At 47.8% G+C, this 16,838-nt stretch overlaps 1 protein-coding gene across 1 annotated transcript in view; it reads right to left on the reverse strand.

Annotated features, from left to right (window-relative positions):
* Positions 1-16,838, reverse strand: part of TMCO4 (transmembrane and coiled-coil domains 4) — a 32,509-nt gene that overhangs the window by 4,140 nt on the left and 11,531 nt on the right. The window contains exons 7-14 of the mRNA XM_032231488.1: positions 16,261-16,358; positions 14,946-15,089; positions 13,685-13,804; positions 9,894-10,058; positions 7,979-8,115; positions 6,312-6,396; positions 2,396-2,513; positions 925-1,042 (exon numbers count right to left, since the gene is read on the reverse strand). Coding sequence (XP_032087379.1) covers positions 925-1,042; positions 2,396-2,513; positions 6,312-6,396; positions 7,979-8,115; positions 9,894-10,058; positions 13,685-13,804; positions 14,946-15,089; positions 16,261-16,358 — 985 coding nt within the window. The remainder of the gene's footprint in view (positions 1-924; positions 1,043-2,395; positions 2,514-6,311; positions 6,397-7,978; positions 8,116-9,893; positions 10,059-13,684; positions 13,805-14,945; positions 15,090-16,260; positions 16,359-16,838) is intronic.

Below are 16,838 nucleotides of genomic sequence, written 5' to 3' on the forward strand. Positions count from 1 at the left end.
AACCAAGAAAATCCAGTTGCCTCCTGAAGTAAAAAAAAAAGCACCTTTGGGACAACGTGAGTTGGATAACAGAGAATCTCAGTAGGCATTTAGCTTCTGGGAACCATATTCCGGGTGAACTGACACAGGGGAAAGAAATCTCACCTTGCCGTGAGAAATGTTTTCTCACTGCTGTAAAACGTGCGGACTTCAACTCCCAGATTACCATATTTTTCGGACTATGAGACGCGCCGGAGTATAAGACGCACTGTGATTTTGAAGAGGTTTTTTAAAAAAAAATTAAAAAGTTTTTGCACTCTGCAGGCCTCCCAAACCTTCTGCACGCCTCGTTTTTTGCACACATACAAAAAAAGGATGGGCATGCAGAGCTTCGGGAGGCTTGTAGAGTGCGCCTGGGGGCCCAAAACAGAGCAAAATCGGCCCGTTTTCCGCTCATTTCTGCCCTCCCCAGCCCCCAGGAGCACCCTATAAGCCTCCCAAAGGCTCTCCATGTCCATTTTTGCAAAGGGAGCAAGGTTTTGGGTGGCCGAACATGCTGTATTCAGTGTATAAGACACACCCAGATTTTCACCCTCTTTTTTGAGGGAAAAAGGTGTGTCTTATACTCTGAAAAATACGGTAAGCCTCGTTGAGGAATTATGGGAATTGAAGTCCACACGTTTTATAGCCGCTAAGGCCGAGAAACACGGCTTCGTGGCTGCACTCAGACCATATCCATATATATATATATATATATATATATATATATATATATATATATATATATATATATATATATATATATATATATATATATATATATATATATATATATATATATATATCCTCGCATCTCTGCAACCCCCTCCTCCTCAAACCACCAATGGCCCCTTTATCGACCTCAGAATCTTGCCAGGTCTCCACAATTGCTTCCCGCCGACTTACGACGGAAGACAGATCCACGTTCACCATCCGGCGGTCATCCAGGCAGACAGGCTGAAGCCCTGCGACGCTCAGCTGAATGGAGGCGGTGCGGTAGACGTATCTCAACAGCCAGTCCCCCCTGGTGGAGGAAGAACGAGAGGGGGAGGGGGAGGAATGGGACTGGATTCACATGTTAGCTGGAGTCTGGAGAACATGTGTGGGACATGGGGCTTGTTGTGGCCTGCCAGCGGATCTGGCAGCAGATTCGGACAATGAGGAGGTTGGGGAGGAAGATGGGCCAGTCTTGGGAGTCTGGGGAAGGCTCTGATGAGGGCTCTGATGAGGGCTCTGCATCGGAGGCAGAGAGGGGGCCAGGGCCGTCGAACAGTTATCAGCTGCCTTCAGAGTCGGAGATCAGTGAGGCAGATGAACAGCTGGAGCCTATTCCCGATATGTGCATGTATAGAGTTGCCAGATGAAGGGAACAGTTAAAGAACAAGGGTCGACTTGGGAGGAAGGCCACAGGTGGACAGTGAATGGCCCCTCCCATAGGGAAATAAAAGAGGAGCGAAAGGGGAGTGGAGTTTGCAGGAGGTAATTAGTTCATTCCTGCATTCTTGCCAAGTATCGTGGCGTCTGAAAGATCTCGGCCTGGCCACTCTCCAAGCCTGATAAAGGTCGGTAATTGAGAACTAGCTTGAAAGACTGTGGGCCAGGACTTTGCTAGAGAGGAATTCACTATAAATTGAATAAAAGGATTTTATCGAGATGAGGACTCCCACAACTTCTGAAGACGACTTCTGTTCCATGGGTTGATTGTTTTCATGGTCAGAAAATGCTATTATTTCTAGGTTGAATTTCTCCTTGTTCAGTTTCCATTATTATTCCTTGTCTGGCCTTCAGGTGCTTTGGAAGATAGCTTGACCCTCTCCTCTCTGTGGCAGCCCCTCAAATATTGGAAGCCTGCTATCCTGTCTCCCCTGGTCCTTCTCTTCACTAGACTAGCCATGCGCAGCTGTAAAGATTATGGACCACTGCTTTGGGATATAGAATAGGGGGGGGAGGAGTGGGGGAGAAACCAAATTTAATCTTCCCAAGATTAAATCCCAGCAAAGGGACCTCTTTTCAGAACCTCAGCTTAAAGCCTGTGGCTATGTCCTGGGAGAGAGCTGAAGTCGCCCAGTGAAGTGTCAAAATTTGAAAAGCCAACTTTCAAGGAAATTAGGAAATAGCAATAGCAGTAGACTTATATACCGCTTCATAGGCCTTTCAGGCCTCTCTAAGCGGTTTACAGAGAGTCAGCATATTGCCCCCAACAATCTGGGTCCTCATTTTACCCACCTCGGAAGGATGGAAGGCTGAGTCAACCCTGAGCCGGTGATATTTGAACCGCTGACCTGCTGATCTAGCAGTAGCCTGCAGTGCTGCATTTAACCACTGCGCCACCTTGTGGTGCGATGTGTGTATGCACCACAGTTAAGACCAACAATACCTGCAAAAGCCATTGATGATCCTGCCTGAAACGACTTTGGTGATCAGTTTCCAGGATTTCGGATCGCCTTCTATGGGGGCCCCCAACAGCACCACATCTTCAATGATCCCTTCGCAATCTGAAAAGAGGTCAAGGTCAAGATTGCACATATGTGCTAGTCGTTCCCGACTCTAGGGGGTGGTGCTCATCTCCGTTTCAAAGCCGAAGAGCCAGCGCTGTCTGAAGACGTCTCCATTGTCATGTGGCCGGCATGACTCAACTCCCAAAGGCGCACAGAAGGCTGTTACTTTCCCACCAAAGTGGTCCCTATTTTTCTACTTGCATTTTTAAGTGCTTTTGAATTGTTAGGTGGGCAGAAGCTGAGACAAGTCACGGGAGCTCACTCTACTCCACAGCGCTCGGGAGTCGAACCGCCGAACTGCCATCCTTTCTGATCGACAAGCTCAGCGCCTTAGCCACCGAGCCACCACGGGTTTGAAAAGAGGCCCACCCCCAAAATCAGCCCCGTGGGATCCCTGAAAGAACCCGCTGAGCTTCAGATTCCCTGTAGGGATTCAGCCCTGCCCCTTCGGAGGAAAGCCTAATCCACTAGATTCGAAAGCGGGGATTCCTTTCTCCCTCTTTCTATTCCCCTCGCTTGGAAAGGCCACCCAGGTCGATCTCATTGAGCTGAGAAGGGAATCGACCGTGTTAAATGGGATCGGTTCCTTTCTTTTCACGCCATTGCAAGTCGTCCTCTTCTTACGGCCTAACAATTGAGCCCAACGTTTCTGTTCTTAAGCGAGACACGGGTGGGGTGAATTTCGCCCCATTTTGATGACCTTTCCTGCCGCCGGTTGTTAAGCGATGGTTCAAAGTTAGTGCCCCAATGGTGAAATGAATTTGGGTTCAGCCCTCGTCAGAAGGTCGCAGACCCCGGGACACGGCAACGGTCATAAATAGAAACCGATGGACAAGTGACGGATGCTGGGACAATCGTACATATGAAAAATGGCCCTAAGTCCATTTGTTTCAATGTTGTTGAAAAAAAGGTCACTAAATGAACTGTTGTAAGTTGAGGACTACCTACTACAGCTACACAGCAGAACAAGACTAAAAAGAGGAAACTAAAAAGGAAGCCCCCAAGGACCAAATAAAATACCATATTTTCAGAGTATAAGACGCACTGGAATATAAGACCCACCAAGGTTTTGAAGAGGCAAATTAAAAAAAAAAGTTTTTGCACTCTGCAGACCTCCCAAAAACAGCCCATTTTTCACGAAAACTGGCCATTTTTGGGCAAAAAAGGCCATGCGTAGCCTTTAGGAGAGCTCTTGGGGGCTGGGGGGGGGGGAATTGGTCTGTTTTTCGCTCATTTTTGCCCTTGCCAGCCTCCAGGAGCACTCTGGAAGCCTCCTAGAGGCTATGCATGGCCATTTTGGTGAAGGGGGCGGGGCTTCAGGCCAAAAATGCTGTATTTAGTGTACAAGACGCACCCAGATTTTCACCCTCTTTTTTTGAGGGAAAAAGGTACGTTTTATACTCCGAAAAATATGGTAATTTATTGCCAGATGCCATAAGAAAGAATGCTAATCTTTGCTGTGTGGAATGACTTCCCCTGTTTATTTCGGGTGGCTGTTTTGTTTTTATGTTTTCTGTTTCGTTATTATATTTCACTCGCTGTTATGCTCCGCTTCCTTCCTGCTGGTGGAAGATTCTGTCTTGAAGAACACAAGAGATTCAGCTCAGATTGGCAGGCCACACGTTGCATCCCGGAATCACTACACATCATTTCTTTTTAACGACCCCACAATCCCTTGAGGAGTGGAATCTGGGCAACCGAATGGAGTTAGCAGTGTTTACTGACCAGATGCCTTTCCTGTCACCAGTAGGGAGTTTTGTTCAGCAGCTATATTCTCATGGTGCCCAGAGAGAGAAATATCTGCCTCTAACCTAGGATCGAACTCACAGCCTCCTGGTTGTGAGGCGAGAGCTCCACCTCTTGGCCATCGCACCACTCTTTCCTGGAATCACTACCCGCTGCAAATTAATTATCCTGGAATCATGGCGGTAACACACTCCCACCCCTGCCTTCTCTGACAGAGAGAAGAGAACTGGCTACCAAGGCAACAATCCAGGGTTAGAAGCCTGAGCCAAATACTGACCCTCTCTCACTCTATCTCTCTCCCTTCCTCTCCCCCTCCCTCCCTTCATTTCTCTCTTTCCCTCTCTGTCTCCCTCCCCCCTCCCTCCATCTCTCTCTCCCTCCTCCACCCTCTCCCTCCCTATCCATCTCTCTCCCTCTCCCTCTCTCTCCCTCTCCCTCCCTCTCTCACCCTCTCCCTCCCTTCATCTCTCTCTCCTTCTCTCTCCCTCCGCCCTCTCCTTCCCTCCCTCTCCATCTCTCTCCCCCTCCCTCCCTCTCTCTCTCCCTCCATCTCTCTCCCTCCCCCACCCTCTTCCTCCCCCCTCCCTCTCCCTCCTTCTCTCACCCTCCCTCCCTTCATCTCTCTCTCCCTCCCCCACCCTCTTCCTCCCCCTCCCTCTCCCTCCCTCTCTCACCCTCCCTCCCTTCATCTCTCTCTCCCTCCCCCACCCTCTTCCTCCCCCTCCCTCTCCCTCCCTCTCTCACCCTCCCTCCCTTCATCTCTCTCTCCCTCCCCCACCCTCTCTCTCTCCCTTTCCCCTCCCTCCCTCTCTCTGAAATCTGCTGGGGGAAAATTGCCTCCTGCAGATTTGACCTACAAACTTCCTTTCCTCGGTAGGAGAAAAATGAGGGTGGCCATTGCAACAGTGACAGATTTTAGTTAGGCAAGGGAGATGGAGAATGTTATATTTGCAAGAAGCCAGAAGGCTGAACGATCTCTTGACATCCCCATGGCACATGACATCTGTCAAACAATTGTAAGGAATTAAATTCCTTCCCTTTCTTTGCCAGCCACGGAAGTGTGTGTTGTGTGTGTGTGCGCGCGCGCGTGAAGGAGGGGGAAGGCATCGTTAATACCCGGATCCAAGTCTATAAGAATGACAGATGGTGGATCAAGAATGGGGATATTTTAAGGAAAAATAGAACAGGCTGAATGTCATGCTCCCGTTGGAGCCTGAATCCGTGGGGGAAGTTGAGCTGGAACCGTAGCCGACAGAGATTGAGGGGGCGGCTTCTTGGCTTTGGAGGAAAATGAGGAAGGGGAGGGCCAGTCAGGCCAGGGTCTTTCAGGATTAGGACGGCTTGTAGGCAGGGAGGAAAAGGGGCAGGATGAACATGAGAGACGGAGCTCAGGTGAGGAGCAAGGACCACCTGCTCCTGATCCAAGAGCACGGAGAGCGGAGAGAAGGAGAGAACAGTGCAGACCGAGCAGGCTACTCAGGGAGAAGAGTGCCCCGCCCATCTTCACAAGGCACAACTGGGGAATGAGGCTTAAGGGGACGCTGAGGAGAGGGGCATTTGTCGGGAACAAACACCAAGTCCCTGAAGTGTTGAGTGCCGACGTTTGAACTTCCCAAGAGTCCTTGCATTCTTTCTGGCTTTCTGGACTAACTACCTGGCTCTTTTGCTTCCTGGACTCCTTGATTTGCTCTGCTGGATTTATTGCTGTGCGGCTCTGGTGGGCTGGAATAGTTGCAGCCAGAGTCAGCTTGAGGTGTGTGTGGGGGGTTGTCACCCCTTTGCTCTGTGACTGGCCAGAAACGTGGGAGGGTTTGGGGAAATTTGGGGCAATAAAGGGGCGGTTTGAACTGCCATCAGTTTGTGTTATCTCTGTGCAGTGCCCTTGGCCATCACACTGGAAAGGAAATTCGTAGGATGATCGAAAGGGTTCTGGGAGAGATCTAAGCTCAGCAAGCTGAAATCGGTTTGGTCGTCCACACCGTGAAGTTGTAGGGGGTGCGCTTCAGAGAAGGAACCCCAAAACAGAAGAGGGGAGGGGACCTGTCCTACCTTTCTCCTTGGCCATCTCCTGCAGGCAGAAGTAGATCACTCTAGCGCCAAGACTGAACCCAATCAGGGTCACCGGCCGCTTGCCCTACAAGACAAGGGGGGACAGAACACAAATGAGAAGAGACCTCTTGTTTTGCTTTTAGAAATAGGTGTCCGACACGAATAAACAAACAGCTATCACAGGGGTGTCAAACTCTAGGCACATGAAGCGGGCCAAATCCAGCCTGCGAGGTGCTTAGAGCTGGCCTGTGTGGCAGCCCCGGAAACAGCAAAGGACTGGCGCGCTGTGTTTTTGCCAGTGAAAATGGAGCTTGGGAGAGCCGTGTGGCCCTCCCAATAAATACTGGGGGTGGGGGTGGGGAGACACCCCTGTTGTGTGTGTGTTCCAGCATTAACTCTGGAACATCTGGCCCGTTAAGGAGAGTAAGTGCGGCATCGTAGAGTGGCAATTGCTGGTGACTGTAGACAGGGAAAGAGGAGCACATGGGAGGGGGAAGGGAGAGGGCAGAGATGCTGGGCATGGGAAAAGGCCCCTCTCAATGGTTCCCTGTCACACAAACATAACACTGAGCCAAGGTGGCGCAGTGGTTAAATGCAGCACTGCAGGCTACTGCTAGATCAGCAGGTCAGCGGTTCAAATCTCACCGGCTCAGGGTTGACTCAGCCTTCCATCCTTCCGAGGTGGGTAAAATGAGGACCCAGATTGTTGGGGGCAATATGCTGACTCTCTGTAAACCGCTTAGAGAGGCCTGAAGGCCTATGAAGCGGTATATAAGTCTACTGCTATTGCTATTTCAACATCTATACATACCTGGGCAATGCCGGATTATCAGCTAGTATGTGTATGTGTATATACATACATACATACATACATGCGCACGCGCACACACACACACACACACACACACACACACACACACACACACACACACACTGGTCTTGTTGTATTCGGGTCCTTTCCCATGTAAGATTGAGATTGTCTTGGCAACGTTTCGGCAAGGTCTCATTCACCATCTTCAGGCTGGGTTTTTGGCTTAAACCGTGGCCGGAGCTGCCGTTTTTCTATAAATCTTGGCGTGTGTGTGTGTGGAGTGTTGGCATTGTTTCAGTAAGTGGATTGATTGTATGTGTGGTTGTATCATGATTGGTAGATTGGTGCCGATTGGTGCTGGCTGTGTGTACATTTTTGTTTCGTGTTGTAACGGCCTGGGTGGTGGGTGGGGCTTGTTTGTGGACTGGGGCTGGTTTCCAGATGTTTGGTAGGTGGGAGGTATTGTCATGTTTATTCATGTTGTGGGGGCTACAGGACATGAAATTAATTTTGAAGGAACCAGGTTAATCTCCAAAACTGAACACTTCAACAAGAGAATTATGGAAGCTATTGAAATAGAGAAACAGCCCCAGTGTGTGAAAGTGTGTGAAACAGTGTGTGTGTGTGTGCGTGCGTGTGTCTGTGTGTGTGTGTATGTGCATGTATATAAAGAAAAGTTAATGAATACTGCTGAATCAGTTACCTGTGTGTGCTTTCTGGATGTGATTGCTGCTACAAACTCTGACATTCTCAACCTCGGCTACTTTAAGATGAGTGGACTTCAACTCCCAAATTTCCCCCGTTTATAAGGTTTACACCAGAGTTGAAGGGGTGGGGCAGATTTTCTTCGGCCTACCTGCTGCCGGCTGAGAAGTATCTGTGCCAAGTGTTTTCCGACCTCAGTGGAGCGATGGAGACACACACCCCAGGGGTTGTCGATCACACCAGCCACCGCCAGCAGAGAAGCAGGCCAGGCGAGGGCTGTCACAATCCCTGGGAGGAGGCAGAGCAAACGAGATGGGTGAAAAATCAGAAAAACGCCTGGGGGATCCGACGTAGCCCTGTGGAGCTGCGGGACTTCAGCTGCCATCATCCCCAAGGGATAAAGCCCATGGGGGGGAGTGGGGGGGGGAGAGGGAGTGAGGGAGAAGGGCCAGTGTTCCCTCTTAGCAACACAAATGTAAAGGTAGAACCAGGTTCATCCTCGGACAGGAGAAGGGAAAGATGGTCCTTCTATATCTAATTTAAGGAAAAGAAGGCAAACATGATAGTCCAATATCTCAGGGGTTGCCACAAAGAAGAGGGAGTCCAGCTATTCTCCAAAGCACCTCAGGGCAGGACAAGGAGCAATGGGTGGAAACTAATCAAGGAGAGAAGCAATCTAGAACTAAGGAGAAATTTCCTAACAGAACAATTACTCAGTGGAACAGGATTTGCCTCCAGAAGTTGTGAATGCCCCAACACTGGAAGTCTTTAAGATGTTGGATAGCCATTTGTCTGAAGTGGTTTAGGGTTTCCTGCCTAAGCAGGGGGTTGGACTAGAAGATCTCCAAGGTCCCTTCCAACTCTGTTATTCTATTCTATTCTATTCTTCATTCCATTGCATTCCATATTTTCTATTCTATTCTATTTATTCTATTTTTCTATTTTATTCTTCTATTCTATATTCCATATTCTCTTTTTTATTTTTTATTTTTTTATTAACAAACATTAAAATACACACACACAAAATTTAGACATACACCACATTTACACAATATAATACGAACAGGAGCTTCCTGTTCTTTCTAATAGCAATTATCAATCAATACCGCTCACCTTATATTATTTCCCCTTCTATTGTATTTCATTTGGATTTCATCATTCTTAACCCTCTTATTTTACTCATAACTATTATTTTTTGAATTTTGTTATATTCCTTCATTGATTTTTGTTTCTTTCCTCCATCCACCTATACCATTTATCCCATATCTGGTAGAATTCTGATTCTTCTTTTCCCTGGATTTCTTTAGTGAGTTTGTCCATTTCAGCACAATCCATAACCTTTCTTATTATTTCATCTTCACTTGGAATTAATTTGTTTTTCCATTTCTGGGCAAAGGCAATCCTTGCCGCCGTAATTATATGTAGTATTATAAATACTGGATTTCTTTTTTGTATTTCGCAGACATTATTCCTAATAAAAAAAAACTTCAGGTTTCCATTCTATTTTAACCCCCGTTATTGCCTCCAGCCAATTTCTGATCCTTTTCCAAAAGATTTTAGCCTCCTCACAGGTCCACTATAAATGGTAATGTGTTCCGTGTATTGATTCGCATTTATTCTATATTCTATATTCTATTCTTCTTTTCTCTTCTCTCTTCTCTTCTATTTCTATTCTATATTCCAAGAGGCAAGAATGAGGTTTGGGAAAAAAGAGGAAGAAAAAAATAATCAAAAGTCTCCTTTGCTGGATTTTGCCCCCCCTCCCCCACAAAATACTTTGCAACTTGTGGCTGGAGAGGGGAGGGGGTATCAGCCTTCTTGAGGCCTCCAAGGTCTCCTCCGACTGTTTTATTCTGTTCTGTTTTTGGGAGATGCCAAGAAAACTACCTGGAAAAGCTGGTGAAGATACAGAACACAGAAGGTTATAGAGTCGGAAGGAACTTTTGAGGTCTTCTAGTCCAACTTATGCCATTTCAGACAAGCTCCCCAAGCTGAGCTGGGCTAGAAAGAGCCACGTTGTTTCTCCACCCCGAAACAAGACCCCGCTCAGCCCCTCGCTCACTCACCCGCCAGGACGGTGTACTTCAGGGCCTCCTGAGCGACCATGTTGACCAAGCCATTCCACAAGGCGTCCAGGGTGCTGCCCAGCTCCAGCAGGTACTTGGACTCCCAGGCTAAGCAGTATTGCTCCTTGGACTGTAACAGGCTGCTCCAGGGAGCCGTAAAACTGCCTGCCGAGGGACAAAGGACGGAGACAAAGGGGGTGAGGACAGGGTGCGAAGAGGGCCTCTTGTCACTGAGCCTCAGGTGTGGGTCCTGGTCCTCTTAAGGGCTGTGCGGTGCCTTGAGTGGGCCATGCTGAGCCTTCAAAATGAGTCAAAAGGAGCAATCTTAACATAAGCAGAAAGACTGTGTGTGTGTGTGTGTGTGTGTGAGAGAGAGAGAGAGAGAGAGAGAGAGAGAGAGAGAGATGGAAGACAGACAGTGAGATAATGGATGGATGGTTGATGGATGGATGGATAGCAATAGCAATAGCAGTTAGACTTATATACCGCTACATAGGGCTTTCAGCCCTCTCTAAGCGGTTTACAGAGTCAGCATATTGCCCCCAACAACAATCCGGGCCCTCATTTTACCCACCTCGGAAGGATGGAAGGCTGAGTCAACCTTGAGCCGATGAGATTTGAACAGCCGAACTGCAGAACTGCAGTCAGCTGAAGTAGCCTGCAGTGCTGCATTTAACCACTGCGCCACCTCGGCTCTCTGTATGGATGGATGATAGATGGATAGATGGATGATAGATAGATAGATAGATAGATAGATAGATAGATAGATAGATAGATAGATAGATAAGAAGGAGGGAGAGAGAGAGAGAGAGAGATGGAAGACAGACAGACAGTGATAGATAATGGATGGATGGTTGATGTATGTATGTATGTATGTATGATAGATGGATAGATGGATGGATGATAGATAGGAGAGAGAGAGAAACAGAGAGAGACAGAGACAGAAACTCTGAGGAAGGGAACAAATTCTTGCCACAGGATGTCAACTATCCTGTTATACTTTGGCCATTTTTCTACCCAAAAGTATAACTTTATTGAATACACTAACTTGGCACAGAAGCAGCAAAACCATCTCTGGAGTTTCCCACGCAAAAAGTCCACCTAGTTAAACTTGATTTTCCCCTCTGGCCATTCCCTCCGGAGTTCATTGCATTGTCAAATTAAATACGCTTCTTTTGTTATAGGAATGGACTGCATTGTTCTAACACCTGCGCAGCCTCCCATTTGGCGGGAAGGACAATTTTTCAGAGAACAAGAGCAATCCTTCTCTGCTCTGTTGTTCTAACCCAGCCCCCCAAACATGACAAACCCAAAGTTAAATCAATGATTCCTTTATTAGGAGTCAGCCCTGGCAAAAAGTTTCACTCTCAACACAGGTGAACAAGTCCGTCCGGCAGGGAGATTAATAGTTGTCTGCCACATCTATTCATCTCTGTCGCCTGCCTTTTATCCCCAGAGCTAGGGTGAGACCTCACTAGCAATGGTGACTCTTCTGTCTCAAGGACCGGCCTATAGATTTCCACTGTTCTCCTCTCCACTGCCACATCTATTCATCTCCACCCCCTGCCTTTTATCCCCAGAGCTAGGGTGGGGCCTCACTAGCAGTGGTGGCTCTTCTGTCCCAAGGACCGGCCTATAGATTTCCACTGTTCTCCTCTCCACTGCCACATCTATTCATCTCCACCCCCTGCCTTTTATCCCCTGAGCTAGGGTGGGGCCTCACTAGCAGTGGTGACTCTTCTGTCCCAAGGATTGGCCCATAGATTTCCACTGCTCTCCTCTCCACTGCCACATCTATTCATCTCCACCCCCTGCCTTTTATCCCCAGAGCTAGGGTGAGACCTCACTAGCAGTGGTGGCTCTTCTGTCCCAAGGACCGGCCTATAGATTTCCACTGTTCTCCTCTCCATTGCCACATCTATTCATCTCCACCCCCTGCCTTTTATCCCCAGAGCTAGGGTGGGGCCTCACTAGCAGTGGTGACTCTTCTGTCCCAAGGACCGGCCTATAGATTTCCACTGTTCTCCTCTCCTCTGCCTTCTGCGCATCCACATGTCAGGCACTGGACCTAGCTGTTTTTCCTCTTCCTCATCAGCCCCCTCCAGACCTGGGGGCTGTTGACTCTCCATCTGAGGGCTGACGGATGGCCTCTCTCTCTCTCTCTCTCTGACAGCTCCATTCCCTCTTCTCCCTCGGAGCTCTCAGGTTGCCTTGAGGCTGACCCTGACTCCCATGCCTCCTCCTCCTCCTCCTCAGATTCAGCTGCCGGAGGGGCCGGCGGCTGACAGGCCACAACACCTGTCTTTAAAAGAATTCCCTCTACTGTCGGACACCGAGGGCATTCACACTCTCCCGTCTCACCCAAGAGAGAATTCCCTACACCTCAAGAGGCATTGACCTCGGAGCAGAAAAGCAAAACAGTGCGAAAGTTAAACAGGAAGGCTTGTAACACAAAACAAAGGCGAATTGTTTTATAGCCAAGTGTGTTAGAGAGCAGCGGCTGAGGTCAAGTGAGGAAAATGGATCCGTAGCAAAATAGAGGGAAATCAAATTTGCTACCAGGATGTCAGGCCTGCAGTCATATTCCTTTTAGGATCTTTGGCCTGCCACTCTCTCTCTATTATTTTACTCTGCTGTTTCATTAGTGGGGCAATTGGGAGGGGGAATAGTAAGGAGTAGAATTGTAGAATGTGTTGTTGTCAAAATAGAACATTCCTTTCTAGAAGCCCAAGGTCATCCTTTGTCTCTGCATCTCTGCACCTGACCGGAACTAGATGGATGGAAATGCCAGCGTGGCAGAGGAAGATTGGACCATGTGATGGACTTGTGGGTGTGGGGGCAAGGTCTTGAACTTTGAACTGGGTGGGAAACCCAGGAAGCTTTCAGATTCGGGTTTTCCACAGATGTACCAATATGTCTCTCTTATTAAATTGGAACTTGGATGAAACCTATGCCATGAACTCTGACTTAATTCTGGATGATATTTGGAATGCTGACACAGGTTTTTTTTTGTTGTTGTTGTTATAATATGCCTAATAGGAATATCCAATATTCCTATTAGGAATATATGCCTAATAGGAATATCCAATATTTAATGTTACACATAATAACGGCGGCCAGAATAGTATATGCTCAAAACTGGAAATATACCCACAGAGGAAATGGTAATAAAGAAAATGTTAGACTGCGCAGAGATGGATAGGTTGCCAATGGAAATCAAAGACAAAGGAGAAACAGAATACTATTTAATTTGGGATGTATGGTATAATTGGTTTGATAGTAGATGCAAAGAATGGAAAACTAATAATGAAAGATGATTAATGAATTAGAAATTAGAAATAAGTATAAATATAATGAAAGATGAATTATATTTATTATATATAATAGTATATAACAATACGTTGTTAGAAAAATCTAAAAATCTAGAATAACTATATAATGTGCATATCTATCAATCATCTATCTATCTATCTATCTATCTATCTATCTATCTATCTATCTATCTATCATCTATCTATTTCTAATTCATATATATATATAATGGTATACATAACAAAACAAAATCTGTGGATATAAACCAGTATAGAGTTGTTGCAAACATGAAATTGTGATATATATAAATGAAGAAAACTGTATAATAAAAATATTTTTAAAAAAGCAGAAAACTTTTCTGGACGTAAAACAGCCCCCATATTCACCAACAGTAAAAACAGGACCACCAGATAATATTTTTTTAAAATGGCCGCGTTTTGGTATCCACAGTATTTGGGGCTGCAGATGGGAGCCCTTACCGTATTTCCCCGGAGAAAGCCAGCCGGTGATGGCGATGGTGATATGGAGCTGCTTCGCTTCGGTTAAGGGAAGGAATTCGAATTCTTCGATGGCCCCCACGCGCTTTTTCATCTTGTACCCTAATGGAGCACAAATATACAGTCAATATGGCATGTTTTTTGGATGCTTCAAAATACAGGCCATGGTTCGCCACAACCTTTTTTCAAACCAGTACTTTGGACCACATCAGAGGTGGTATTCAGCAGGTTCTGACCAGTTCTGCAGAACCGTTAGTGGAAATTTTGATTAGTTTGGAGAACCGGTAAATATCACCTCTGGCTGGCCCTGCCCCCATCTATTCTCTGCCTCCCAAGTCCCAGCTGATTGGGAGGGAATAGGGATTTTGCACTAACCTTCCCCTGCCACGCCCAAGCCATGCCATGCCACATCCAAGCCACACCAACAGAACCAGTAGTAAAAAAAAATTGAATCCCACCACTGGACACACACACTGGTCCTCATTTTACCCAGCTCGGAAGGATGGAAGGCTGAGTCAACCTGGAGCTGGTCAGACAAGATTGAACTGCTGGCAGTGGTTTGCAATACTGCATTCTAACAGGAAGGAAGGAAGGAAGGAAGGACGGACGGACGGACGGACGGACGGAAGGAAGGAAGGAAGGAAGGAAGGACGGGAGGGAGGGAGGGAGGGAGGAAAGGAGGAAGGGCACAGCCTTATATACTGCTTCACAGTGCTTTTTACAGCCCTCTCTAAGCAGTTTACAGAGTCAGCCTCTTGTCCCCAACAATCTGGGTCCTCATTTTACCCAGCTCGGAAGGATGGAAGGCTGAGTCAGCCTGCAACTGGACAGGATCAAACTGCTGACTGTGGGCAGAGTTACCCTGCAATATTGCATTCTAACAGGAAGGAAGGAAGGAAGGAAGGAAGGAAGGAAGGAAGGAAGGAAGGAAGGAAGGAATAGCCTTTAAGACATATACCACTTCACAGCCCTCTCAAAGCAGTTGACAAAGTTAGCTTCTTGCTCCCAACAATCTGGGTCCTCATTTTACCCACCTCGGAAGGATGGAAGGCTGAGTCAACCTTGAGCCTGATGAGATTTGATCTGCCAAATTGCAGGTAGCCGGCAGTCAGCAGAAGTAGCCTGCAGTACTGCACTCTAACCACTGTGCCACCGCGGTTCTTATGCCGAAAATCAAAGGGGCCAGAGAGACTTCTGCACCATAACACCGGGCTTGTTTCCCTCCTCATCCCGAGAGCCTTACCCACAAGTCCTGCTCCAGCGGCTCCGAAGAGAGAACCGATAATGGCCACCCCGGCTACTGACCCCAAGGCCGTGGCCCCAGCGGTCCCGATGATGGCCGCTGCTCCAGTAGCCACCAGGGGGGCAGCCAACCCCCCGGTCAGGCCTAAATAGAAAAGGGCAGGATTTTCAGTTCCCAAAAAGGCAAAACAAACCAGGTTAGAGTTAGGCAGCATTCGGAACTCTTTGTCAATGGAGATTCTCCATCATCCAGGTCACGGTTGTCCCAAAGGTGCTTTTTTTTTAATTTCAAGAGGCAACTGGACTTTCTTGGTTTTTCTTTGAAGGCGTTTTGCTTCTCATTCAAGAAGCTTCTTCAGCTCTAACTGGATCATGGTGGAGAAAGGAAGGATTTATATGCCTTGCAGACAGCTGGACATTTGCATTCTTTTAGTGCAGACGTGTCAAACACAAGGCCCACAGGCCGGATCCGGCCCACAATGTGTTGTAATCCAGACCGCAGGGCTGCCTTGGAAAATGTAAGGGGCTGGCCCACGTCACTTCAGCCCAGTCCTCACAATGTGAAGAGGAAACATGCCAGTAGTTTGGGGAGTGGCATCAAGCTGGCCACACCCACCCAGTCAGCCACACCCAGTGACTGGCGTCAAGCTGGCCACGCCCACCTAGTCAGCCACACCCAGTGACTGGCGTCAAGCTGGCCACACCCACCCAGTCAGCTACACCCAGTGATCAGCGTCAAGCTGGCCACCCCCATCGTCAGCCACACCAAGTGACTGGTGTCAAGCTGGCCACACACACCCAGTCAGCCATGCCTAGTGACTGGCATCAAGCTGGCCATGCCCACCCAGTTGGCCATGCCAAGTTAACCACAGAGGCCCTGATGCGGCCCTCGATGAAATTGAGTTTGACACCCGTAGTAGTGGGTCGTTAGAAGCCTGTCCACCCTTGGAAGGAGGAGCCAACACGATGTCACAACGTGCAGTCTCGATACTCCGAGACCGCTGTTGACACTTTTGTCGCTGGATGGTCCATTGAGACCTAAACCTGTTGCTCTCTAGTTACAGGTGGTCCTTGACTTACAACGATTAACAATAAATCAATAGGGAGTCAGTCACTTAACAAGCGTGCGACTAACTTAACAACCGCAGGGATTTACTTAATTCCTGTGGCAAGAAAGGTTGTAAAATGAAACCAGTCTCCCCATTTAATAACTGTCTCACTTAGCAACATAAATTTTGGGCTCAATTGTGGTCATTAAGTCGAGGACTGCCACAATCTCCGTTCGGGGGAAGGAGACTCCGAAGAATTTCACTTACCGATGACTGTCCCTCCGCCTACAGTCGCTAAGCCAATCAGCAGGTACCGCTTCAACCTCTTCCTTCTCTCCTTCTTCTTCCGCTTGCCTTCATCGGTTCTTGGGGTAAGAGGAAGAAGAAGAAAAAAAAATGGCTTTCTTTCCTATCAGCAAACAGACCACCACTGCACTGATGACGTTACCTAATATGGCAATGAAACGTCTGCAAGAAAACAAGCAAGCTCAGAGAGCACCAAGGACCACACAGTTGACCTCCCTCCTCTTCCTCCTCTTCTCTGCATACTCCACTCCCTTCTATCCATTCCCCGAAAATAAGACATGGTCTTATTTTCTTTTGACCCCTGAAATAAGCGCTTGTTCTTATTTTGGGGGAGGTCTCATTATTTCTGAGGTGCTGGAGGTGGCGAGCGTGGTCACCTCATGGCTGCTGCTATGTTGCAATAGCAATAGCAGTTAGACTTATATACCGCTTCATAGGGCTATCAGCCCTCTCTAAGCGGTTTACAGAGTCAGCATATCACCCCTACAGTCTGGGTCCTCATTTCACCCACCTCGGAAGGATGGAAGGCTGAGTCAACC

Source organism: Thamnophis elegans, chromosome 15 (assembly GCF_009769535.1).
Source record: "Thamnophis elegans isolate rThaEle1 chromosome 15, rThaEle1.pri, whole genome shotgun sequence".
In the NCBI taxonomy this organism is placed as follows: Eukaryota; Metazoa; Chordata; class Lepidosauria; order Squamata; family Colubridae; genus Thamnophis; species Thamnophis elegans.